Source organism: Tyto alba, unplaced genomic scaffold, assembly GCF_018691265.1.
Source record: "Tyto alba isolate M040663 unplaced genomic scaffold, T.alba_DEE_v4.0 Super-Scaffold_1, whole genome shotgun sequence".
NCBI classification, from domain to species: domain Eukaryota; kingdom Metazoa; phylum Chordata; class Aves; order Strigiformes; family Tytonidae; genus Tyto; species Tyto alba.
In genome coordinates, this window is record NW_024881261.1 from 24,867,451 (window position 1) to 24,892,507 (window position 25,057).

The 25,057-nt window shown below is 41.4% G+C and overlaps 1 protein-coding gene across 1 annotated transcript; it reads right to left on the bottom strand.

The window, feature by feature from the left end:
* Positions 1-276: 276 nt before the first annotated feature.
* Positions 277-24,422, bottom strand: DUSP29 (dual specificity phosphatase 29). Its single transcript, XM_032982177.2, has 4 exons — positions 24,351-24,422; positions 15,483-15,696; positions 5,611-5,831; positions 277-574 (listed from the first exon to the last, which is right to left on the bottom strand). The coding sequence occupies exons 2-4, from the start codon at positions 15,665-15,667 to the stop codon at positions 327-329; spliced, it is 654 nt and encodes a 217-aa protein (XP_032838068.1). The 5' UTR covers positions 15,668-15,696; positions 24,351-24,422; the 3' UTR covers positions 277-326.
* Between the last annotated feature and the right edge of the window lie 635 nt (positions 24,423-25,057).

The following is a 25,057-nucleotide window of genomic DNA, read 5'->3' on the forward strand; positions in this document are numbered from 1 at the left end:
GCTTGGGTTAGGATCAGGATTTTGGGGGTACTTGGCTAGAAAAAAGTATGTTTTAAGTTATGTCTGCTTCTGTGCTGTAAAAGCTTTTTTATGAAGGGGAAAACTTATTTGTTGATGTAACAGATTTCTGCTAAGGCTGGAACATTCTAAGATGATGGATTTTAAATTTGGCTTTTTTTCTTTCTCATCGTGATAGCATTTGAAATGACTTTGTTTTTCCTTCCAAATAACAAATGATCCTTGTGACTGTGTAACTAACTATACCTTCCCCTCCTCTCCTTTTATGGAGTTTCTTTTCCAGTAGCACAACCCTGCCAGGAACAATACTAGATTGTGGTGCTGTTCTTGTTGTCATCAGATGGTAGGCTGTTTTTGGTGTTCCTCCTCTGCAGTGCCAGTGCTATGTCCAGTTCTCTCAGTTGCTTCAGGAAGCCCCTGTTTGGCAAGATGCATCGGTGTCTTGATACTTGCTCAATGGCATCCACTACTGTCATGTTCTTGTAAATCATCAGGTAAGCCAAGACCAGTGTGGCTGACCGACTGCGACCCATAGCACAGTGAACCAGAACCTTGTCTGCAGAAACAAAGAGAAACGATACAGAGATAACATTGGGTAATCTCTTTTTTTGAAGGTTTCTGTAGTGCTCTTGTTATGTTCGGTGGCTTGACTACCCTTACCAGCATTTTTATAAGGTCCAGCTTTTTACAGGTGGGGAAACAGGCTGTAAATCTTACTGTAGTAACTGAACACCATCTATATCCGAGATTATCCATTTAATCCCAAAGACTGGCTATCTTTCAATTTATTTGTGAAAAAAGGTTGCAGAGAAGGCCTGGGGCTGCAGCCTTGCATTAAGTAGCATAGCAATCCCTGCTGAAGCCTAATTTTACATGCCTCACAAGCAGCATGTGTGTAATTCTGGTTTTGGTTATAATGACCAAAGCACAGGGCTGTGGGAGGGTTCGGTATGCTATCAAACCATCCATCCATGAGGAGAAACCGGATGCATGGAGGTACCTTTCTCAGTTCTACCAGCTAGACATAAAAGCTAACAATTTGATTTCCGTTGTTCTGACAATATCCTTCAATATCTAGATTGCATCTCTTTATGCCCAAATAGTTCATTTGTAATATATAGTTAACAAGTGTTTTTAAGGCTCAGTGGTATTTTTGAGGACAGAGGATAAGAAGGGCCATAGAAGTTAATAAGCATATAACCAGGCGGATAGAAAGAAACCATCTCTTAAATGGTAGCAGGGCTTTAGAAATCTCTGGCCAGTCAGCCTGTAATGTTGAATGAAAGTAGCATTTCACCACTACCACCACCTTTAAGTGTTTTATGTGATCATCTACTTCCAGTAGTGGTCCGTCTTGTATACCGTGAATGCAGAGTCTCTGCTAATAGTTTTAATCTCTGAATAAATGTGCCTCAAGATTTAACTTTGTGACATTGCTTGGTTTAACTTCGGGCTTTCAGAGGCAAAAAGTCCTTGACTTGAGGTACTAGCAAGAACATAAGCCAAAGTGGGACCTTCCTCATTTGCTGTGTCTGTGGGGGATGTGGAGGAAGAGAACAGTAAGTGGGTTCAGGTCTGATTGACAGGTTTTGAGACACTTCAGAATATTTCCAAAAATGATTCAGAGACCTTGAGGGGGTCTTGCAAAGGGTTGAACTGCTGAAGAAAGTAGATTTGGAGCACTCTCTCTAACACCCTGCTAAACTGAATTGCCACAGAAAAAAAAAAAAAAAAACAAACCAAGAATCCTATCAGGGCCAATAATAGTTTATCTCTGTCAACTGTGCCTAGTGAGAAGTGTTGGGTGCAAAGCCATGACTCCTGCTGATTAACTCCTTTGCTTCCAGGCACAAGGGGATGTCTTGGCGCAAGTAGCATTACTGTGTAATGGATGCATCAAGAACTGCCAACACTAGAGGATTAATGGTTATAGTCTGCATCCTAATCCCAGTAGATAGTCTTAGAGGCATCTTGGCAAAATTCCAGTCTCTCTGATAACTAAAAGTGCCTCTTCCTCTCCTGGATAATAATAATCTCTTTCTATTATTACTGCAAATATTTGAAATGGATAAAAACTCTCATTTGTTCAGCACTTCATGCTTCTCTTTAAAGCCTCCCACCTTTTAAATGGGTTGCTGTTGAGGTGGTAAAATACATGATAGGACAAGTAAGGCTTTACTTCATGTGGGTGGTAAATGCAGGGGACCTAGGAGAAAATGTACGGTTTTATGTTATGTTAACAAAGGCAAAAAATGGCTGTACAATTTTCTGAAATGCCCCTTGCTTGTTACAGAAATGAAGTTTGTCCTTTCCTGAGTGTGAGTATTCAAGATCTGATGGCCTGGTACTATTCTGCAGAGCCACATCCCTTCCATACTATTTTGTAGTCTCTTCAGTTCTGATGTAAGGACCACTCTGAACCCTCTTTCATCAGGAGGGAGTCAGCTCTTGCAGTCTTGGATTCTGAACACTTATATCCTTCAAGGTGTGGCTGAATATACAATATCAGTGTAGAGCCAGAGGTCTACTGAGTGGTGACAGGTCCCTGAACTATTTTGGTCACTTGATGGGCTTCTCTTTCTTGAAAAATCTGTCTAGACAGCACAGCCAGAGTCAGATGGAGTGATAAATGTTGAGGTGTGTTTGGTCAAATGCCTTGGGTCTTTGTCCCATACATTTCTTCTCACATTGCTTTTTTTTAATCTCTCTAATGTATTTTCTCCCATGACATTGTCGCATGAAAAGAAAATGTTATTCCCCTCTACTTTGCATTCTGAGGAACTAAGACACCATGGAAATGAGTACTAAAGCTGTAGCATAGTAGAGAACTTAAAAACCTCTTAGAATTATGTCTCTCTTTCAGGTTAATCAGGCCTCGCTGGTATAAATTTTAAGCTGTTCTATGATCTGAATTGCATGTGTTGGGACATCTTTATGCACAGATGAATGATAGCATACTTAATTGTGAACAGTTCGAGTTTGCCTCCAAAACTTACTCTTAGAACTAAGCTGCTTTCACTGTCCTTGGGTCACTCTGCCCATGCTTAAACTGCAAATTCTGCTCTGATCAGGGAGGTTCTTCACCATGACAAAGAATTTGAAGGTTAGGTCTGAATTACTGCATTAGGACTGTGATTTGGCAGCATCCAAATTGCCAGGCTTTCTGGCCTGTTGCAGAATGAGGGAGGCTTCTTCATTTGCATGACAACTTGTTTCAACAACATTGACTATTGAGCATCTTCCTAGCGAAAAGCATTGTATGAAGACATCTATTCAAAGAATTTGATCACTTGGCTGGCTGAAGGTCCCTCCCCAAACAATGTGATACAGCCAACATAAATTCAGTAATATATACATTCCAGTCACAAAAGTGGCAACTTTTTTCTTTTTCTGCTTTTCCCTCTATTTGCATTTTCTTAGTTCTAACGCAAAGTAAGAAATGAGTGTAATTTGTGTTACTGATGAGAAGTATTTAGCACCAGATTCTGAAGTCACATATTATTACCACTGGAGATAGGTACTTGGTTACTTACTATAATTCCTAATCAATCAGGAAGATGCACGCAAATAGTCCTTCAATTAGGCACTTGAAATACAGAGCACCTTTCTACACTAGATGTGCATTCACAAATACTGTGTTTATGTTGTAGGAGGAGAGCACTAGTTACACTAGTTTTTTTCTCCTGTAAGTGTAAGAGATGTCAGTCCACTCTTTGGTCTAGATTTTGGAGTCATTCCGTTGTTCTGTAAATGTATATTGGAAAGTTACTGCGAGGCATTCAACCTCAGTGTCTTCATGGGCCATGCATATTTGCTTTTATGCATATCTTTGGCTGGGATAGCAGATGTACACTTAGTGTACTTTCCCTCCTGAGAAAGTTAAGAGCTTGCTCTTTTTCTTCACAAGTATAATGGTAATTCTTTATTTTTATTGGTTTCTGTCAGAAAAGATCCTAGCTATCTTGTTTAAAAACTATGTGAATGTGGCAAGCAGTGCACAGCTACAGAAATTATTGCAGTTGGTAGTACCCACTTAAGTGCAGATATTGTTTTGTTTTGTTTTGTTTTGTTTTGTAGGAGTTCATCCAGTCACTTTGATCTAGTGGTTCGGTGTTGGACTGGTGCTTGATAGTGTCTCAGAACTTCCTGGACTTAGATGTGGTTTGAAACAAAAAGGTTAATACTTTCCCCCCCGCCCCCATCCTATCCTTCCCTGCCCCAGTATTTACTGGGATGCAAGGGTTTTTTTCTAGCCTTTGCTGCTTCCCTTGTGCTTGTTTCTTTACCTCAGTGCGGCAGACAAAGATCTTACAGGAACAGGAGGTTGGTGGGAGTGAGGAATTCTGCATTTCTTATTTCAGCTACTCCAGTGTGATACTGACCTCTGGCCTCCAGCCATGGCTAGACACAGGTGCGTGTTAGTTATCCACTCCTTCCCAAAGGCAGTGCTTCAGACAGACTTTTTTGAAATGCCAGGTGCCCTTCTTCACAAGCAAGTAAGCTCCGGAAGCAGTTTCTCCTACTATTAAGACTTTGATTTTTAAAACTGAACTGCTTTCAAGACTTTCTCCTGGGCAAGGAGAAGGGACTGTTGCTGTAGACTGTGTTTGCTGAAAGGGTGAAATTGTAAAGACCTGGCTGGCGTATGGGGGCAAGCCAGGTAGTAGCTGGCTACAGCTGAGCTAAACAGCCAAGAACAGAAGCTGACATGAGGCTATAAACTTGCTGTGAGCCCCTCTGATACTAAGGTCTTTGTAGGTCAGCAGGAAAGTCTTAAGTTTCTCATCTGGTTTCTGGTAAAATATCCTGTATTTAAAAAAAAAAAAAGGCATGTAGGAGGAAGGAGTAGTGGTAATACTGAAAGCCAGTGTGAGGCCTATGCTGTAGCACTTCACATCACTGTAAAGCTTTCTGATAGAACACTACTAGAGGTCAGCAAATAAGGAATTGTGGTAATCAAGCTGAGAAATTACAGAGGCTTTAATGAAATGTTGCTAGTTCTCTCTCTGCTGTCAGAGTTGTTTGAGCCCACTGCTGCTTAGAAGATGGTGGATGTTACAGCCTGGGGTAGATCTGATGTCCAGGTAGGAAGGTGGATTTTATATTTGTAGAGTGAATCTAATGCTGTAGAGCATGAAGCTGTGGAGTGACAGCCTGGAATCTCTGCAGAGCACTCGTATTCCACTCCCACCACTACGCAACCAGTATTCATTCAACCTTTCTCAATAGGGGCTAATTTGAGGAAAAGACAGCTAATTCATGGAACCTATGTAATGTCTGATGTGTTTATGAATGAGTCAACAATAAAGAAACCTCTATCAGACAGGAGACCTTAATGCAAGCTGTGATGTGGACTTTGATAAACATGCTTGGTAAGGGGTCCTTGGGCTGAAACCAGCTCTGCAGTGAAAAAGGTCCTAGTTACATCACCACCTTCTCATAAACTAGTTCCCTGCCACTAGTTTTATATTTTCTTTTAAACTGTATTGGACTTGTTTCATTTCCACAAGGTTGAATGCCGTGGAACTATGCTTATAATCAGACGGAGTAAATACTTGTACTGTGCTTAACCATTTTCGGTACCCTCCTTACTTCTTTCATCCTGAAGAGCATTATCAATGAATTTAGAAGCTGAATAAAAGAACTGGCTGAGCTTGAAAGTGGGGAGATCATCTGCTTCCACTCCATGGTACTCCACAGTCATGTCATGATAATATTCTGGTCCTGTGTCCACGTTCCGCTGACCATGAGCCGCGTTGAGGATGTGGGTGAAGCCTGCCTTCTCAAGGCTGTAGCGATCTAATGCAGTTTTCCTGTTAAAACAAGAGCTGTCATGTAAACGAAGAAGCTTCTTATCCAGCAAGCTAGGAAAAAAAAAATTGATTTGGTGTGTTCTAAATGAAACTGATAATGCTTCAGTAATGCATCATATACCATTGTAAAGATATTAAGATACTGTCATTCAGAGTGAACAATCCTTCTGGAGTTCGTAACTATCTCTCCCAGGTCCTTAGAGCACCTTAAAAATGAGTTTATTTTCCTGGCATCTTAGTAATGTAGGCAATACTGGCTTCTACCCATGTTATACAAGAAGAAACTTGAGATACAGAAAGAAATAGAATGAATTATTTAAAGCTGTAAAAGAAAATCAGTGGCAGAACTTCGAAAGGACCCATCAATGCTGCTTTCCCCTTCTGTCCCATCAGTTGATACTGCAGAACTAAGTCAGTGATACCCAAGTAGTAAGATCATCTGGGATTCAAAAAGAAGCTGTTAATCCCTAAAAGAAGTTACTGAGTTTTTTCTCCATTTCTATTTTTAAAAATAAAAATAATTTTTAAGAAATCGCCCTTCTATAGTCACAGCTCCCTATCAGGTTTCCTTTTACCGTCATGTTTGGTTAAATCGGATGTCTACAGCAAAAAGAATTAGATAGGGAAATTGGGTATTAGTCTTCAGTGAAAGCTGAAAGTTATACATTTAGCCCAATATTCTAATTTATTCTTGTCCTCCCTTCCCTTGGACAAAGGAAGTCAGGAGAGGAAATTTTAGGGTTTTGTGTGTCAAATACCCACTCTTAAGTGCTTGCCAGCAGCCTAAATTTCCTCAAAAAGTACAGAGTTTGTGGACAGGCATGTAAAAACTTTTTTGTTCCGTTACAGAAAGCTTTTACTTTTAGAAAGTTTTGTTCTGGAAAAGCTGTCAAGTTTCATTTCTGCCTAGGAAGACTACTGAGCTTTTTACAAAAAAATTACATAGGCTTTATTCTGTTAATATATTTTCATATAACTACTACTGCCATAAATGAATTAGTGCATGATTTGAAACAGCTTTTTCCAGCCAAAAGTACCTCTCGCCATGAATGTTTCCTGAACATTTCGATGTGTAAATGCAGCTGCTGTCACACTGGACATTGTGGTGGGCTACCTGTTGTGTTTCATAATTCTAGTGGTGGCAGCTCAGAATAGCTTGAAGTTGACTCCACCTTCCCAACCTCTGTCAAAGTCAAAATCCCCCTTGGAGCAGTCAAAAACCTAGTGATGGGAGCATTTAACTGCAATACGGATACTGAAGCTCTTACCTATACTCGCTCTTACTTAAATTGAGCACATGATAATTGGCTGTTCTGAGTAGATAATCCTCCCTGCAGAAATTCCTTTATGGACAGAAATGATAATGTCTTGACCTTACTGGCATTTTTGACATGAAATAATGTCATAAGTCCCCTATGCGATGATTTTAAAAGTAAATAAAAACTCCAGCTAGTGTGCTTGTGCTTGCCTAATCTCAGTAGACTGGAGAACCGAGAAGCAGCAGAATCTTGCTGCTAGTGCTGTGACCTGCCACCTTCACCTTGGGTTAAATAATGCTCACTCTTTCCCTTTTGTATTCTTGTTGCAGTGATAGACCTAGAAAAACGTTTATTTTTCTTCCTCCTTTTAGGAGATTTGTGCCTTAATAGTCTCTTCAGGTGCATATGCTCTATACAAAGGTTTTGATGGACTGTAGGTACTACCAAACTTGGGCTTCTGCAAGCACTGCTTAGGCTAATAAATAGCATTTGAATTAAGTTATGAAGTTGTTCGAGCAAGGACAATGTCAAACAATAGGTTGCATGACAGTCATTACCATTTGACAGTTACATTCATCTGCAACCAGTTTTCCTGTTTCCTTGATTAGATTCTTGGGAGATTGCTGTTTGACACAGTGGGTGCAATGGTTGCACTTAGAATCTTGTTCTGTGTTTTAGGATCTCATTTTTAAGTGTTCTGTGGCCCCAGTGTTTCAATAGATACTCTGAAAGAAGGGATACTGCCTTCCACAAAATGCATAAGCAGTTGGCTCAGTCTGGACAAGCTCCTAGGAAATTTCCCTTCTACCTCCCAGGCTTGCCTGTAGCTGCATACTGTGAATTTGAGGCCTGGGATGGAATTAGTCCTCCTCTTTATTTAATCAATTAAAGGCAAGGCAGTTAGGTGTTCATTTTGCATCACAACTTGCATTAGTCATTGTTTTGTCCTCGGCCTGTTGGAGGCTGGGAGCATGCATATTGTTACACTGTTAGCTCCCTCTGTTTCCCATGGCTTGGGCTGGAAATGGAATCAGAAGCAGCAATGTGTTGACCTTGAATGCTGTTGCAAAAAGCACATCATAAATGTGCAGATGTAACTAAATCATCTTCTGTGAAATCTCTTTTTTTTTTTAAGTAAATTTTAAGCATACTACAGAAATACTTAAGGGATTATCTACTCCACTGTTTTTTGTACTGCAGATTTACACTCTGTTTTCCTCAATACTTGGTAGACTGATTTTAAGATGTTATCTGCTTTTTAGTTGTACTTGATACGTAAACTGATTCAGCAATATCTTTTTGGACTGAATGTAACCTTGCCCAATATAATATTTTTCTTTATAATATGGATGCACATTTTCTTCTTTCTACTGACATTGCTAATCTAGAAAACTCCCAGAAAATGAATGCTCAATGTTCAACACTCAAATCTGTTAAGATCTCCATGTTTTCATGGAAATAGATACTCAAACTGTACTGTGTGAAGGTGTTGTAGAACCTGTTAGTTGAACCAAGACCTAAAATATTTGCCCTGGCTAAGTGGAGCATGGTCAGTGTATGTAGGTCGTATGGGTATGTGGCTTGTACATCTTCAGGCTGACCTACTGAATGTAATCAGTAAAGAGGATGTTGGGAACCTTTCTTTCAGCAGATACCCTGGACAGTATTATCTATGGAAAGCTTTTCTAAGGTTTCTAATAAGTAATGTATGGAGATGTGAGACCACCATTATTTTGCAGTATGAAATTATGTTCACAGGACTGCAAGAGTTGCCTGCCTTAGGCTTTAGAATTTGCATCTTCTGAAGAAAGCTGAGTTGAGGTTTACTCTTTTTTCAAGAGCTAACGTGCTTGGTTTCAAACTTGATACAGAGATTAGGAAGCACTTGCACTCTCTTTCCTTTCTCTCCATCCAGCCAGTCTTGCACTTGGTAATTTATGTTTTCATAACAGATATCTCTACCGTTCTTTCAAAATTTTTGCTCTTTTTTTTTTTTTTTTTTTTTCTTGTAAAACTGTTACCCAAAAACTAGGCAAGCAACCTTGTTGGACCACCATTTCTCATACTGACCCAGCTTTGATGGTTTTTAAACTCCTGTCAGCTGTCTCTTTATCTTGCCCATTGATCATAAATACCACTGGGCAGGGACGGCCTGTGCTGAGACTCTGACACTGCCATAATGTAGGCAGTTAAACTTGAGGTCATGCTGTGTCTGCAGCAAGTTGATTGCCAGTTAACAGGGAGCAAGAAACAGGCTGTTAAGCCCTCATATAGGGGGACCCATATGCCTGTAAATGGAAATGTTACTGTGCCCTTTGATGTGTTTGCTTGGACTGGTTTTAGCCATAAGTGAACTCCAGCTTTGTGTGAAAGACTGGCTTGCTTTCCAATGTCAGCTGAGTCTGTAGTGTAAATGCCATTGTGGAAGCATCCCTCATTATCCATTTACTTTAATCAGAGCCTAATTATTTTTGGTCTTTCATCATGCATGATAGTCCTGGTTGCATCCCAAGGAGGGAGGAATGCTTCTGGTCTTCCTTGCATTTTTTACAATGCATGAAGTATCAGTATTTTCGATGAAAGGAAGGAATAAATCAAGCATAAGTATCTGAAAATATCCAATTGGTTGAGGTAACTAATAGCATAGGATCATACAGGGGTATATGAATCATATACTTTATTGGAGGATTTACAATTCTATTTCTAATTCACTTTCAGCTAGAAATGGCACAGATTTTTTTTTCCCCTTGCAATTGGCTCACTACCAGAGTTTAATAGTCAAGCTAGCAGTATTCTTTGCTTTCCCTCTTCACATGCTGTTATTTTCTAATTAATTGCAATTAATATTTCCATTTTTGTGATTATGGTTGAGTTTTAAGTAGCCATTGTAAAAAAGTGTTTGCTACAAATGCCAGTGTGGGTGAAGCCACAAGTATTTGACTACTCTTGCAATTGTTTTCATTTTGTCTATCTCCACCATCTGTGCTATTAGCACTTGATTTCCTTTTACATGGTGCAACTGTGGTCTCCAGTGTCTGCCTTGAATGTGTTTCTATGCAGCAAAGGTGAAGCGTGGCACTGGGAGATAACAGTGAAAATTTCAGTATAAGTCAGTTTAATAAGAGATGAACTGGGCAGATTGGTCCCATGCAAAAACTCATCAGGTCTTCCATTCAGAGCACATAAACATATGCTAAAAGTTAAGCATACCCAGAAGTCCTTCTCTCTATAGCAAAGCATGTTAAGCAAAAGCTCGGTGCTTCGCTGAATCAGACCCTGCATTTACTGTAGGACAGATGGACTCATAAACATGTTTTTAAAGTTCTGAGGCAAGAGGGAGTACTTTGATATGGGAATGCCACCTAAATGGTGAAAATTGGAGACAAAATCACTTTCACGTAGGGATATATTGACAATAACAGACTATCGCCAAGAGGGAGAACTGACCTAAACAAAAATGTCATCCATTTTCACATGGTTCCCAAAAGACTACTTACATCTCTTAGATTGTGCAAGGGCAAGTAAAGGGCTTGTCCAAGACTAACTGTTCCTGCTGTCAGTTTTAAAGCAAAGATTCATATGATTAAAAGCAAGTGCTGCTGCAAACTCTGCCTTCTTCTGGAAACAGCAATGTAAGTAGTTATAATGTGAAAGAAAATGCTTCCTTTCAAGTTGCTGTCTCCAGTGTATAAAATCCCTTCTATTTTCAAAAATACTGTCATAACAAGTTTTAATCCCAGCTGCTTTCATCAGGAAGATGCCCAAACCAGTGGAGTTGGAAGAGAGGGAAAAACAACTTGCAGGCACTGCAGCTTGCACCTCCACATCAAGTATATTAAAAGCAGCTAAGAAAGGGAAGAGAAGGTGGCTCAGGATGAAAACCCAAGTGCATCTAAAGGCAGGGAAGTAATCCTCCAGAATGCCTCATGATGGTGTGGGCAGAGCAGCTCCCTCCACAGGTAAGTCAACACTTCATAGCTGGTGCTGGTCAACCGGACAACTGGTATGCTTTTAAGTAGAGCCAAGTCTCTTTAAGCTTCATGTGAAGGTTGGGCAATGCAAACATGTTTCAATATAGACTGTTAAAGCCACAGATTGACATGACCAGATTGACAAAACACAAGGAAATCTGAGGCAACATGTTACTAGAGGAGGAATCATCTCTCAAGCTTTTCCATTTTCTTACACACTAAAGGAAAGCTTGATGCAGGATGATAATTTACCAGATGGTCAGTGTCAGAAAGAAGCTTCCTGAATATAGGCAATACTGACACTTTCTTAAGAAAATCTGGCAGTTCTCCCTCCCGAGGAGAGATGTTGAGAATTTCCAATAATACTGACCCAATTTCCTTTGGTAACTCCAGCATTGAAGGAATCTAGAGATAGTGTAGCGTTGTATCCCCTTTTCCTTCTGAGGTGTTGCTCCATTTCTGTGGATACCTCCTGTTCAGTGTGAATTAGAAGAATTTTTAGGTACCACAGAAAATACTGAACAGGATTTTCGTAGTATGTCATAGAAAAAGATGTAATAGTCCATTTTCCTCTAGCCCCAAACCGTGGATGTTGTTTTTCTAAGTGACACAACCTAGATACAGAAAATACCTCTCTGCTTTCTACAGAGCAAAGGCATCAAACACATGTGATGTAGTCAGTCAGTTCCTGGTTTTGACTTCAGTGACTCACCAACTGTTAGAAATCACCTATAGACAAAGATGATGATGTGTGGGGAAGTGTTACTTGTCTTGGAAACTGCTGCTGCTTTAAGAGGTTTATGGTCCAGTGTTACAGATCTGATTTTCTGGATTGTTGAACTGCTGTTACAATTGGCAGATTCTCATACTAACAGGGTTTAAATTATGTCCTCAAGAGTGTTGTTATAATCTAAATCTGTATACACTCCTATTTTTGTATGATTAATACTGGTGTAGTTCCTAGGAGTTCATAATATGAACTACTTGCTACCCTGATTGAGTCCCATCTGTTTTCCTCTAGGTCAGTATAAATTACCCTTCTACTTACTCACTTGGAAAAAGCCATGCTGCGTTGTTTTTCTGGAACAAGGGAAGAGGAGAGAATGTGTTTTAGTCAAGCATATATTTAAACTTTAACTATACATTTTAATTGTCGTACACTTAAATCTGTCGGTTTGAGTTACTCGTGTCTTGTTGAACCTTACCTGTGTTAGTTCTCAAGAACATATGCCCTGGGGCTTTACTGGGACAAGCACAGACCATGCCTTTCTTGAAGTGCAAGCTCAGTTCAGGTGCATATCCAGAAAATTATTTTTCATGTTTATCCTGCAAGGAGTTAGACTCCAGAAGACTTCCTTTCCTCTGGGATTAGTTTGAGAACACAGAAAAACCTGAAACTGTGATCAGGCCTTAATTTCTAATGAGAGATAGAGGATAGTTAAGAGGAAAACAAAATCTTGGCAGTCATTTGTCTTCAGATAAAATATTCTTTGAAATTCAGAAATGTGGGACCATGAACATAATCTCAGGTAATAAGGCGATCACTGACAAGCCACAAGAAGAAACTATAAGCTGCATAACTGGCAAAGATTTTCCGTGTAGTTGCAGTGAGCCAAGCAGGCTTGGGATCAGCCAGTAAAATTGCCCGTGCAAGTAAACTGGTGACCAGTGAAAGAAAGGAGCAAGACAAAGCTGCTTTTCTATCCCTTTAGAAGGCTTCTGGATGTGAGGAGGATACATGCAAGCACTAATCTTGGTAGTAGATGAATCAAAATCTTGGCAAAGCATGTTTTATTTCTATCACTGGGCTGTCTCCTACAAGTTCCAGTGTCTGGTCTTTAAAAGTCCGTGGAACTTGCTGGAGGAAAATTTCAATTGGAGCTGAACACAGCATGTTATATTTTGAGGCTTTGATTATTCTGGGCCTGACAGGCTCATGGAGATTTCATTGCCTCTGGGCAACATCTGCAGTGAAGCCGTGTAACAAAAGGATTGAGTGGCCTCACAGGGCTCCTTGATAGCCTGTATTGCATTAGAAGGAAGATGTGGTTACGTAGTCAGGGTAATAAATTAGCATTTCCATAAGCAGTCACAAGTCCTGTTAACCTTGTAAATGCAGGAGGGAGGAATGAAGCACAGATGTGAAGGCTCTGAAGATAAACTCTGTGTGTGTGTGTTCTCTTGATTTTGTTGATGAGCTCCACTAAATTCTTTCAAGATCAACCTTAATTTAGCATGGCTAAGGATGCAAATACACCCAACATCTGCTCACATTTCCATGGCAGCTCTTTGGCGAGCATGCTACAGCGACCATGCAGTGCTACAGCAAGATCTTAAAATAAAACAATACAAAAAACCCTGCCACACTGGAGTGGGAAGCTATTGGTCAGACGGAAGATGTGGAGCTGGCTGAGGACAGATACAGAGGTCCCTGGACTTTGCCTGCTTCAAATCAGATTTTAGTTCTGGTAATGAAAGCTTCATCTTGCCTGCAGAGCAGTTCTCATCTCAGGTTTCCTGCTATTGGATGTCAAGTTTGTCTTTATCTGGCTGACAATAGTTGTTCTCTTTCAGGGAGCCTGATTTTCTGGTGAAGTATCACTTCTGTTCACCCCCCCACCTTCTCCTCACTTATTTTTCTTTTCCTTCTCTATTGGCTTTCTCACTTTTTTGTCCCAGTCATGTGGGGGACCTGTTTCCCCTTGAAGCACCATTGCTTTTCCTCCTGACTTAATACCACTCCCCTGCAGAAATATGCTGCCCAGCATGAGCGGGGTGTAGCTCTAAGTATCTCTCAAAAAGCTTGTTTTTCTGTTCCTCCAGCTAGTTTGTACTAAGTGCAGGTCTGTGTTGTATTCAGTCTCATCTCCTAGCATTTATTAAATTATAAGTTGTAACAAGATACTGCTACAGGAATGATTACAGGAAAGAGTCAGTGACTGGAGTCCTGGGCTTGGGGACTGACTGTCCAAAGACCTGTTTTCTCATTAGATCCCTTAGCTCAGAGGGCAGAGCTGTAGCTCCATCACAGAGATAAGAAGGAAATTCTTCTAACGCCTTCATTCAGAATAATTCTGCTGGTGATTCTGAACAAGGAAGTAAGAAATAAATGCCAGAAGAGGCTGTTCTTTACACTGAATCTTGAGTTAGAAATATCTAACAAGAGAGGCAGGGTAGGTTGAGGAGAGGACAACTCAACCTCTTTTTCCTGTTTCTGAGTCATTTGGTCAGGCTCTTCCCATGGTTTAACTTTTTTTTTTTTCCTTCTTCTTCTTTCTCTAAAAGTGGGAGCACCAGCTTGGTTAAAGCCCAGAACTCGTGTGTCTTTCTGTTGCCTCTGGTGCCACAGAAGTAATTGGTCAATGATATTAGGAGTCTTGTAACTTTCAAGGCTGTATATCTTTCCTCTTTTATAGGCTGGTAACAGATGAATTCTAGGACCTTTTAAGAAATTATTGAGAACTTTGGAGCCAGTGGGGCTCCTGCTTGTGCCTTAGAATGATGATGTAAAATAAATGTGATATTAGTGCAGGGTATAGAGGAAAATGGGAAGTGGACCAATAATGCCTAAGGGGTATGAAAAGCTCTCTTCCCCTTCCCAGTGTTTGGTTTGGGGGATTATCTGATGGCACATCTCCCTGCTGCAGCAGTGGTCTGTGCTTGTTGGAATAGACTGTTTCTAGGTTAGTCCTGTGCTCAGCAGCGCTAAGTCTGTTTTGTGGGTTTGGTTTTTTTCCAAATCACACTTGGTCTCATCAGTGAGTCAACTCTGTAGCTTTGCCTTCCACAGGATTCTGTTTGTTTTAATCTCTTGAGCAATTTGGAAATGCAGAGTATTCCATGTACACAAGCACAGGATTGGAAATTCAGAAATACCACTGCGGGTTGAGCTATCTCTTCAGTCACTTTTAGAGAATTACATTTTTGGCTTAAACCAACCTGAACTGCGGTCCAACGCATCTAGGCCATGGTCTTCCATCAGTGTAACTGTGGAAGGACTTTCACTCAGAGATAAATGACAAATTACTCCTTGAAAAAAGCTATTTAAAAATAGATCATGACTAGTTTCAACCTCTGCAGCCCACACTGGTGCCACAACCACTCCTGTTACTGAGTCTTTAACAGTAGCCCCCGCTGCACTTGCCCAGCAGTTTCTTGAAGCAGCAGCAGCAACCAACACTGTGTGCTTATACCTGTAAGGGCCATGCCAGGCTCCAACTGCTCTACTGAACTCTGGCACCTCTCAGTAGCTCCTCAAATCACATCATCACTGCTAAATACTAATTAAATGGTAGGAGGAAAGAAACGCCTTGTTCTGTTAGTGAGCTGTACTTAGTACAGTTTAGTCATCTCCTATGTAGAAGAGATGATGTACACTTACTTGCTCATCTGCTATGTAGAGAGGTACTATGTACACTTACTCATCTCCTATGTAGAGGTTGGGCCAGACTTCATTGACATGAGTGTACTTTGGGCATCCTTTCCAGAAGAGTCGTTCCAATTCAAATGCACCCGGGGTACAGTAATCCTCATCAGGATCTACTTTGATTGCTGTGTATGGATTTTTCTTCCCAGTGTTCAGACCTGCTGATGACATCTTGTTCATGGAGTAGTGCACTCAGGATGTGCAAAAAACTGGAATGTGACCAAAACAGAATATTAACATGAGGAACTACAAAGTAAGCAATTTCTGCTCTGGTTTTGGGATGCTGGGGGCAGCACTGGTCAGGTGTGATTGGGCTGGGCATGGAATGAGATGGGTGTACCTGCCCTGTGGCAGGCACAGACTCACACATGGATTTCTGCCTCCCCTGAACTAGGCGAGGAATACTTTGTTTGACGAGCTTACCATCAATGGGACAAAAGCCAAAGGTTTTGGATCACTGAACTTCAGTCTCTACTGGGCATTTGTTTCCTGGAAAATACACTGTTAAGAATTTGGTAGGTCTAGCAGCCTGATTCAAGGTATCTAGAGCAGCTAGCAGAACTGAGTGGGGGAAATTTAAGATGTTTCCTTAGCATTAATTGTGAATCTCCTAAAGGCTTTGCCTTTATGTGATTTTCGGCAACACAGGGAGATTAAATGTGTCCATTCAAGTGAATGCTGGGTGTACCTGTTCTCTTTCAAGATCTTAATGCAGCCCTGCACACTGAACTTCATAGGCTTTTTGCAGCAATGAGAGTTTGCCTTTTTGCATCACCACTGACTGATTGACAAAATAATTTTTTAGCCAAGGACTACTTCTTTTTGGGTTCAGTCTTTTTTTTTTTTTTTTTTTTAACCTAGATTCATACATGACAAGTGGGTAGGGAGAAGCACTGGTGAACATAGAGAAGGGAACAATGGAGTAATGTTATCCTGTAGCTAAAATCAGAGTATCATTAAGGTTGCCAAAACCAACGCTCTTTGCCTGGCCATGCTGTCAGAGCTGTGTTGCTCAGAACTGACAACCTTGATGTCCCATGTGTGTTTGAGCTATCCGCTAGTATTGAATCCTTTGGTGTCAGCTTTACACATCTCTTGAAGCTCCAGATTTTCTCCTGCTTGCTGTGATTTCCTCAGCTGCTGTCCTGATTGAAGCTTTCCCCTGCAGAGTTTGCCTCCCCCAGTTGTGAAGTCTGGTTAGGTGGTCTCCCTCCTCACCCACTTCCCCAAGGCTGTGCCTTAGGAGCTGGGCACTGGCTCCCTGAGCAGAGGGAGCTCAGAGGGCAGCTTGAGTTTTCACAAAGCTGGTGAGAGAATTTAAAGGCCAGAGACTAACTTGTCAACACCTCCCCCATCCATGCCTTTGTGAAGACACTGCCTTGGGACATGGCAAGTAACTGTAGGTTTGCAAGAATATTCTTATCTCTTGGACAGGTAGGCTTTTCACATCCATGTTTAACTTCCCTAATCCCTGCAGCTGAAGTTTCTCGGGTAAAAGCTCAGTGAAATATGTGTGACACAGACTCCCTTGTACCAGCAGCAACCATACCAGCCACTCCAAGTGCAGTACAGCTGCAAGAGTACAGTGCTGTGCTCCTAAGCTCAGGTGTGTCACAGCCCTATTCTGCCAGAGCAGTCAGCTGATATCCCCACACATACAGTGTTGGGTGTGTTTAGGTCGAGGGTTTTTTGGATATTTTTTATTTTAACTTTTTGATTACTTGAATAAAATTTTGCAGAGGGAGAGCTAAGCTACAGTACTTCCATGTATTCTCAGTAAAGAAGGAACAACGAGGGAGAGATTGACAAGTGATAAAGGTATATCTGAGAGCTTTTCAGTCCAAACTAACAGCACTGGAAACTCTACGCACTACCAGACACTCATGTCATAGATCGGGGTGCAATGTCGGAGAAGGATTATAATGAGAGACATAGGTGTTGTAATGTCTCCTTTAGGTTTTTTTCTGTGGATTTGCACATTCCTGAAGGCAAAGCATGTTTTATTCTGCTGGTTGTGAGCCAGAAGTTAAACTGCTTGTGCAGCTCATCTTTACACTACAGCAAACCTCTAGGAACTAGAATTTGGGACTGGCCACATGCCTGACCTCCTATGTACCCTGTTGCCAGTTGTCACTTAACCATCTTCCCCTCTTGTCCTCTGAAAAAGGTTTCCCTTTTTCTGTGTTGCTAGCTTTCTGCTATGGACTTTGTCTGCTCCATCTCCCTGGTGGGTCTGTCCTGTTTCTCCTGCTGGACTCCCTGATGTCTCAGGGCAGCAGTTGCTCCCGCCTCTTGCCCCCATGAGGGGAGAAGTTGAACCTTGCAGTTCCATAGGAAACTCATAACAAGAAGAGGTGGAGTTTGGCTTTGATCTTATGAAGTGTGCGAGTATAGGCTGCCAAAAAAATCCACCTTTGTGGCAGGCAACAAATCCTGTAGTGGCTCCCACAAATATTTTTGTGTTGGCACTGGTGACATTTGTGTCCTTTTAATTACAAAAATCTGGCTAGTGTCTTCATGCAGCTGTTGTAGAGCTCTCCTGAAAGCAGGATGACCATTTTTCACTGACATCCCATGTACCCATGGGGTTTGTTTCCTCAGTTTGGGTTCTTTTGTGCCTGTCATGTTCTGTTTCTCTGCAAAACTTGAAAAAGCCAAATGATTCCTGTTTTCCTACTCCAAAGCTAGGCAAGATTGTGGAGTCATTTTTTGTTTGGCATGTGTACACCTTTGTTCAGAAATTGGCTTCCTTTCACTGGCAAGCGGATCTATCTTTCAGCCAGACTTCGTAAAACATGATGATGATGTTTAGCTAAGTGGTCCTCTGTTGAGATTTGTAAAGAGCTTTGAGAATTCCAGCTTCTAGCAAATTTACCCCGGGCTCGGTCTTGTGTGCCTCAGAGTAGCAACAAGTCCCATCTCTGTGCCCCTAGTAGCCCAGGAGAAACTTTTTTCTTCCCGCACCAGAGTTATGCTAATTCTAGCAGCAGACTCAACAGTGTAGATAATGTTAGACTGTCAGAGATACAAATCTAATACAGTCTGACTTAGGGAGTGAATAGGCTGTTATCTAGGACTTGATAAGAACTGCTATTTGTCTAATAAGGAATTATCTTAACCGAGAGCCTGTTGCCTTGATGCTGAAGGACTGACTGCTTTTGTTCACAGCTCCATAAAATGGGAGGGGAGGAATTGAAGGGAAGAAGAGAAAGCAATGTAATCAGTAATCACGCTTGGTGGCCACAGCACATTGATTTGTTACACCGATAGTCCTGCTCATAGACTGCAGACCTCAAAACAGGGCAATTACATCTGCAAGTGATCGTTTGTGGTACTGTAACACTGTCTCAGTTTGAAGCTTGGTTAGCACTCTGGAAGTTAGACCACTGCTGAGAAATACTCGCTGTTGTCTGTCCTCAGAAGCCATATGCTCCCTGAACTTTCAAGTAAGCTATGTTCTTTTATGCCTTGCCAATGTTATCTGCTGTAGGGATTTTTAAATTGAATTAGAACACAGGAAAGCATCAGCTGAAATTCCTCTAATAAAATATGTATTTCAGATTTTACTCTAGACTAAGTAAGAAGTAAGAGAGTTTAGCTAGAATGAGGGGAAGGTGGAAAAAGGGGATGGTTTACTACTTGAGCTCTGGAATTAATTGTCATGAAGCATTTGGTTGGGGGGAGAAGGACAGAAAGGCTTGTGTCTTTCTAGGAACCAAAGATATCTAACCTCCTCTCTCTCATTGACTGTTCTGTATACACCAAAAAAAGCTGAGAGAAGACTGTTCCCTAGGCCTACCCTCTTAGATTAAAAAGTGAAAAATGGGCTGGATTTTTTTTTTTTTTTTGATGGTGGTTCTTAATGCTGTTTGTCTATATAAGGATGACTGTCTAGCAGAAACCCGAGCAGGAAAAGCTCAGATTTCTTTTGCAGACCTCTGGGGAGGGGAGACTGCCCCTTGCAGGGCATTTAGCCGGTGCAGTCAGATGGCAGACAGACTGTAGGGTTGCCCCTGCACAGGCTTCTTGGAGCAGCCTCCCACCCCTTGTGGTGCTTTGTTTGGGCTAAAATGCTTTGTCTTACAGACTAGTTAGTGCAGGCTGAATGGTGTACCGGTGCAGCTTGCCTGTACCAGTTTGGCAGACACTTCATGGCACCACACTGTGCTAGGGACACACAGGCTTGGATGTGAAAGCTCTCTGGGGTAGGGACGGTCCTCATGCCCTTTGCATAAGGGACTCTGCACCCTGCTTGCTCCTCAGAGTGCTGCTCCAGCACAGGACAGCCTCCCTTATTCCACGAGGGAGGGATTAAGAGGAGAGTCAGCTAGTGGGAGCTGCTGTTGTCCCAGAGAGGTTCTCTTCGACAGGAAGGTTTGAGCCCAACTTTGGGGCATAGTGAGGAACAGAGCCCTGCATCTGGGGCCAGGAGTTCCCTTCGAGCGGGAGAGGGCCAGCTGCGGCCCGTCCCGCGCTTCCCCTGTGCCCAGGCCATGACTCTGCTCTTGCTCCGCTGCGCTGTGCCAAGCTGCCGAGACCTTCCCGTTCCCCCTCTGCGCCCACCCTGGGGTGGCCGGCCGGCAGCCGAGGGCCGGGCCCACCTCTGTGCAACCGGGGATGCTCAAGCCTACGAGACTCTGTTCTGCCTCGCCTGACACCCTGCGGGCTCTGCCTCTCAATCCGGTGTGTGCGTACGACACCGAACTGCTGGTGCTCGCCAATTATGCTGACACGGACTTAAGTGTATTATCAGAACAAGGATGATAAAAATTTAGTCATCTGCATTTTTATACCCTAATCTTTCTCCTCATAAATAAGACCAAAGTGCTTGTTATTTAATGAATTTTATTTGTTAATCACTTGGATGGCTGGGATATTTCTCCCCCTTGGGTTATATGTATATAAATGAAAATATTGTTAGTGATTTCACAAAATGGTAATTCAGAATAATGGAGAGTTAATCCTCTTTTCATTAGTGAGCCACTTCAGGACATGCACTGTGGCAAATTACACTGCATTTTAAGTCGTTCTCAAGTGCTGTGCACTAGAAAAAAACATTAAACTATTTTTGCATTGATAGAAGTAATTGTGTGGCTAATTTGGATAAGCAGCATGCATTAGGCACAGCAAAGGAATCTCTTCTTTATGTGCACTATCCACTCTACAGCTGCCAAATGGAATTTCTTATGGAACGCTTTAGCTTTTTTTTTATTTTTAACAAAACAAGGAGGGAGGAAAGAAGGTGCAAGGGGAAAGAAAGGAAAATCTGCCAGTTTATTTGCTGTTTAATTCAGAGAGTGAACACAGTCTAGTGGCTGGAGTAGTGATATGGCAGTGAAAGATTTCCTTTCTGTGCCTTGTTTTGAGTCCCTTGAACTACTCAACCCAAAATTTCCAGGAAAGCCCTGGGAAATCACAGAACATAGTGGCCCACTTTCGAATTTGTTCGACTGGAGGGATGTGCTTCCCCCACCCCAAAATTTGTAGGGGCTTAATTAATGCTTTTGGAGGCATCAGTCACGAGCTCTACAGTTTGGTAATCCCACAGAAGGGGGGAAAAAACTGAGGTTTGTATCTAAAGGTGAACATCAGAGCTTCGGTGGTGATGTGTATGTTTCTAATGCTCGTTTTCCAGGTGTGGTAGAAGTTTCTGAGTACTCTGAGACTGAAAGCTGTAAGTCATTATCTACATAACAAAATACTATGTTTCTTAATATTTTTGGCTCAACGTGCAGTGCAAGCTTTAGTGCTGTGTATAAAGATGCCAAACAATTTGGCAAGATTTATGCCTGGGAGTTAAGATCCAAGTCAGCTGCAGAGATTAAAAAAAAAAAAATAAAAATGCAGGCATACACAGAGAAAGATTGTGTTTGCCTTTATCTTTTGCAAGGACTTATGTACCCTTTTCCTTTCTTTTTTGCACCCATCCCTGACCTCGGGGGGGTTCCTCCATCACTGCTGTTGTCCCAGGCATATATATTCTGGCTGCCAATTTGTAGCTCTGTGTGTGCCTGAAGCTACAGATCCCCAGTAAGGTCAGAGCCCAATGGTGTTGCTACAAACATGCTAGGAGAGAGGCTAAACAAATAAAAGGTGGGAAGAAAAATAGAAGCAGAAGACAATTTTCCTTGCTCTTTCCTTCAGAAGGAACAACTGTAATCCTGTTAGCTGTTCTGTTCTGCCTGACAGAGAGGGCACAGGGCTTCCTTGCCTTAATGCCCGCTTCAGTCCATATTTATATAGCAGAATAGTTTAAATTCTTTACCACCCATGTGTTCTGCTCTTGGGAGTTCTCTCAGCCCATATGACATCAATCACCTGTACTAGTGGGGCTTTTGATGCTGGATTTATTAAATTTAATTTGGTGTGCACAAGTGTACCAGCCTCGGTTTTGTACTCGGGGAGTTGTCTAAAAGCTACTTCTCCCTGAAAATACCAAGCAATTGCAGATTCTTCTGGTTCAGCTGAGAATTGAAGGTTTTCAGCATCTGGCAAACACCTAAATATATAACCTATTTGTAAATGTGGAGGCAGATTTTAATCTTATTCCTGTTGCGATGCTTTCAGATTTTGCTTCCTACCTCTTTCTTCATGACAGCTCTGAAAAAAGAGTAGAGCTGTGATATCTTAAAGTTTGGGTTTTTTCAAGATGCCAAGGGAGGGAAAGAAAATAACCAAAGCAGATTATTTGTCAGCTCTGGACCTTTTGTGAGGAGTCTACAAAATTAATGACATTTGCAGTAGAACCTATGCCCGCACCAGTGCAACAAGAGATAAACGTGGTGACCTTGAAATTAGTCAGTGGTTTGAGACTCAAGTTCCGGGACTCAGTTTATTTACTGGCATGAACATTAATCTTGAAAAAAGAACAATAAAAAGGAAAAAACCCCACAACCTGTAGTTATGATTAAGAAATAATTTTCGTGCATGAAGCGCTTGTTACTGGGAAATGATTCCCATTTTCTTTTCCGATACTGCATGAAGAGCTGACTTATTTTAACATTTTTATTTATCAGGTAGAATTCAAGGCCACTGAAATAAGAGGATATCTGTCTTCTAGGGGATCCAAACCTGAGACCTTCTTGGCTTCCAGACAACTGCAAAAATATTTATTTACCTCTTTAACTACCTTAGATAAGATCTTCACGGAGAAACAGTGTCTGTGACAAGTGTGTACAAGAGAGGGAAGTAACTGAGAGAAGGTAAGGATGGAGAATACCAGTTCTGCTACACTTGCAAAAAAAAAAAAAAAAAAAAAAAAGGTGCAAAAGGCTTGAATCCAGCTTAGTAACCTCTCTCCAGGTAAACTCTTTCTCTGTGCCAAAGACAGGCAAAAATCAAATCTAATGACCGAGGGTCTTCAGAAATAGTGAGGGAGGATCTATTGAGCAAGTTCCTGAATTCTTAAGAAACGTTCTGTTCTTCCATTTCCAGACAGCATGCCAGGTACATACCTCCCTTCAGGGTGAAAAAGAACTTGCCCTTTTTGAGTATGACTAAGCAGAGGGTTGTTTTATAAACTGGAAAGTTCTCCTTGCAGAAGCCAATGCACATGCTGTCTGGAGCGCAGTGTTTGCACTTGGGAGGAGAGTAAACAGTGCTTTGGTTTCTAAGCTTTTCATGACTCGAAGTACAGCAGTTGAGCTGAGAGATGGTTAGCTGCAGTAATGAAAGCTTGCTTTGTCAGGTGATTTAACTAAATGAATTTAAAATGGTGCTCCCTGATATGCCATCCCCATGACACTTTGCTCGGACTCCAATGCTGGCAATAGCCATGAAAAGCTCTGTGCTTTCCTGTGTAACCTGGCACCTGCTGTGTCCCAGGGTGCTGCAATGAGGTACAGTGCTGCAAAGGTTCCTTGGGTGTCTTTTTTTTTTTTTTTTTCCTCCCTACCACTAGACCAAAAAAGTTAATTTTATACAAATACTTCTTGGGAGGGAGAAGTTCTTCAAAAATTCTTTCTCTAAATGAGCCCTAGAAGAATTTGTGTTGTACATCCAGAACTGGAAATCCCCAGGGTACCTGCAGTATACTTAAGTGAGGAATAACACAGTCCTGTGTTCCTTATTCCTGTCCTAGTCTTCACCAAAAACTGTCATTTACTTCAGTTCCTTTATTTTACCCCTGCTTTCTTGTGGTTGAAATGTTCAGGGACTGTAAAATAGTTCATCCAACTCATTTGTCTTCAAACAGTTCAAAACCAGAAGAATCACAGCCTCTGTGCAGTTATTTCCCAGACCCTTCTGCTGTGAATATTCAAAACTAACCAGCTGCTTCAATGAATTTCTAAGCCACTGATGACTTTTTAAAAACTTATTTTTGCCCTCGTTCTTTATTGTTGACTGAACTGGTTAATTTAAAACAGATTAAGCTGAGATTTCGTTAAATATTATGGGAGTGTCCAAAGAAACTTAAAACACAGTGACATCCCAGAGAATTGTAATTCAATTGGAAAAGTTAGATTTGACTGGGGGTGGAGCAGTCATTGAAGAATAAGCAAAATATTCTGTGATGGATGTTACAAAAGCTTGAAAAGTTGCATTATTTTTCCTAACTTTTAAATTTAAATTCTCTCAGATAAATTCAGTTTTGGCACCTCATTTTCTATTCTATAAAGTAATTTCTGTAGCACGACCAATTTGGTTTTTAAAAAAATATAAATTATACTTTCAAAACCTCATTGACTCTGCAATAGTTTTAAGCTTTTTTTTTTTTCCCCTCTGCAACAAGTTTATGAAGTTATCAGTTACCTTAGAAAGTTTGCCAGCTCTCAGCCTTCTCCCTGGTTTACTAAACTAGGTTATAAGAGGAAGAAGAGGAGCACAAGTAGTACAGCAGAAAATGTATATTACTTGGCCTTACCTGTAAGCTTAGGTGGCTGCTCTAGGTGGCTGGGTCCTGCAGAGTGTGGCAGAACGACAAAAGAAATCTTACCAACTTTGCAACTAGAGTCTATTTTTAGAGGAGGATTTGCTGACTCTGACCTTGACTGCTACCCACTCCAAAGGACAATCTTTACATCTGCTGGTAAAACCGTTCCCTGATGTGACCTGAAACATTAAATATGGCAATTTAGTTACCTAGCTTTGGTATGACTAAGATAATGTGATGCCTGCGTGTCGACTGTAATAAAACAAAACTCATCTTTTATTTTTTTGTTCCCTTGTCATGTCCAATGCTCTGTTTACTGCTGCATGTGAATTATGAGCATTGTGCTGCCGTTTCCTGTGCACAACTGACTTGGCAGTGGCACAACAATGGGCACTGGGAGAGGTGACGTTCTGAGAAGATCCCCGTCTCTTGCACGCGTACCACCAGAAAGCCACCTTGCCCTACCTACTGTCTTGGTTTTCCTCAGTGCTGCCGCTCTCAGTACCCATCTGATTTCTGAAATGCCTTTCTCTGCTAAGAAAGTGATGTGGTGCTCAGCTAAGGTGACATGGACACATCTTGCCAAAAAGAGGCAGAGGTATGCTCTACAAACTTTGAAAAATTCCCGACTTCCCTAAAAAGGTTTCCCGAAAAGCTCTATGCCTTCCTATAGAAGAAAGTCTAAAATTTTCAGTGGT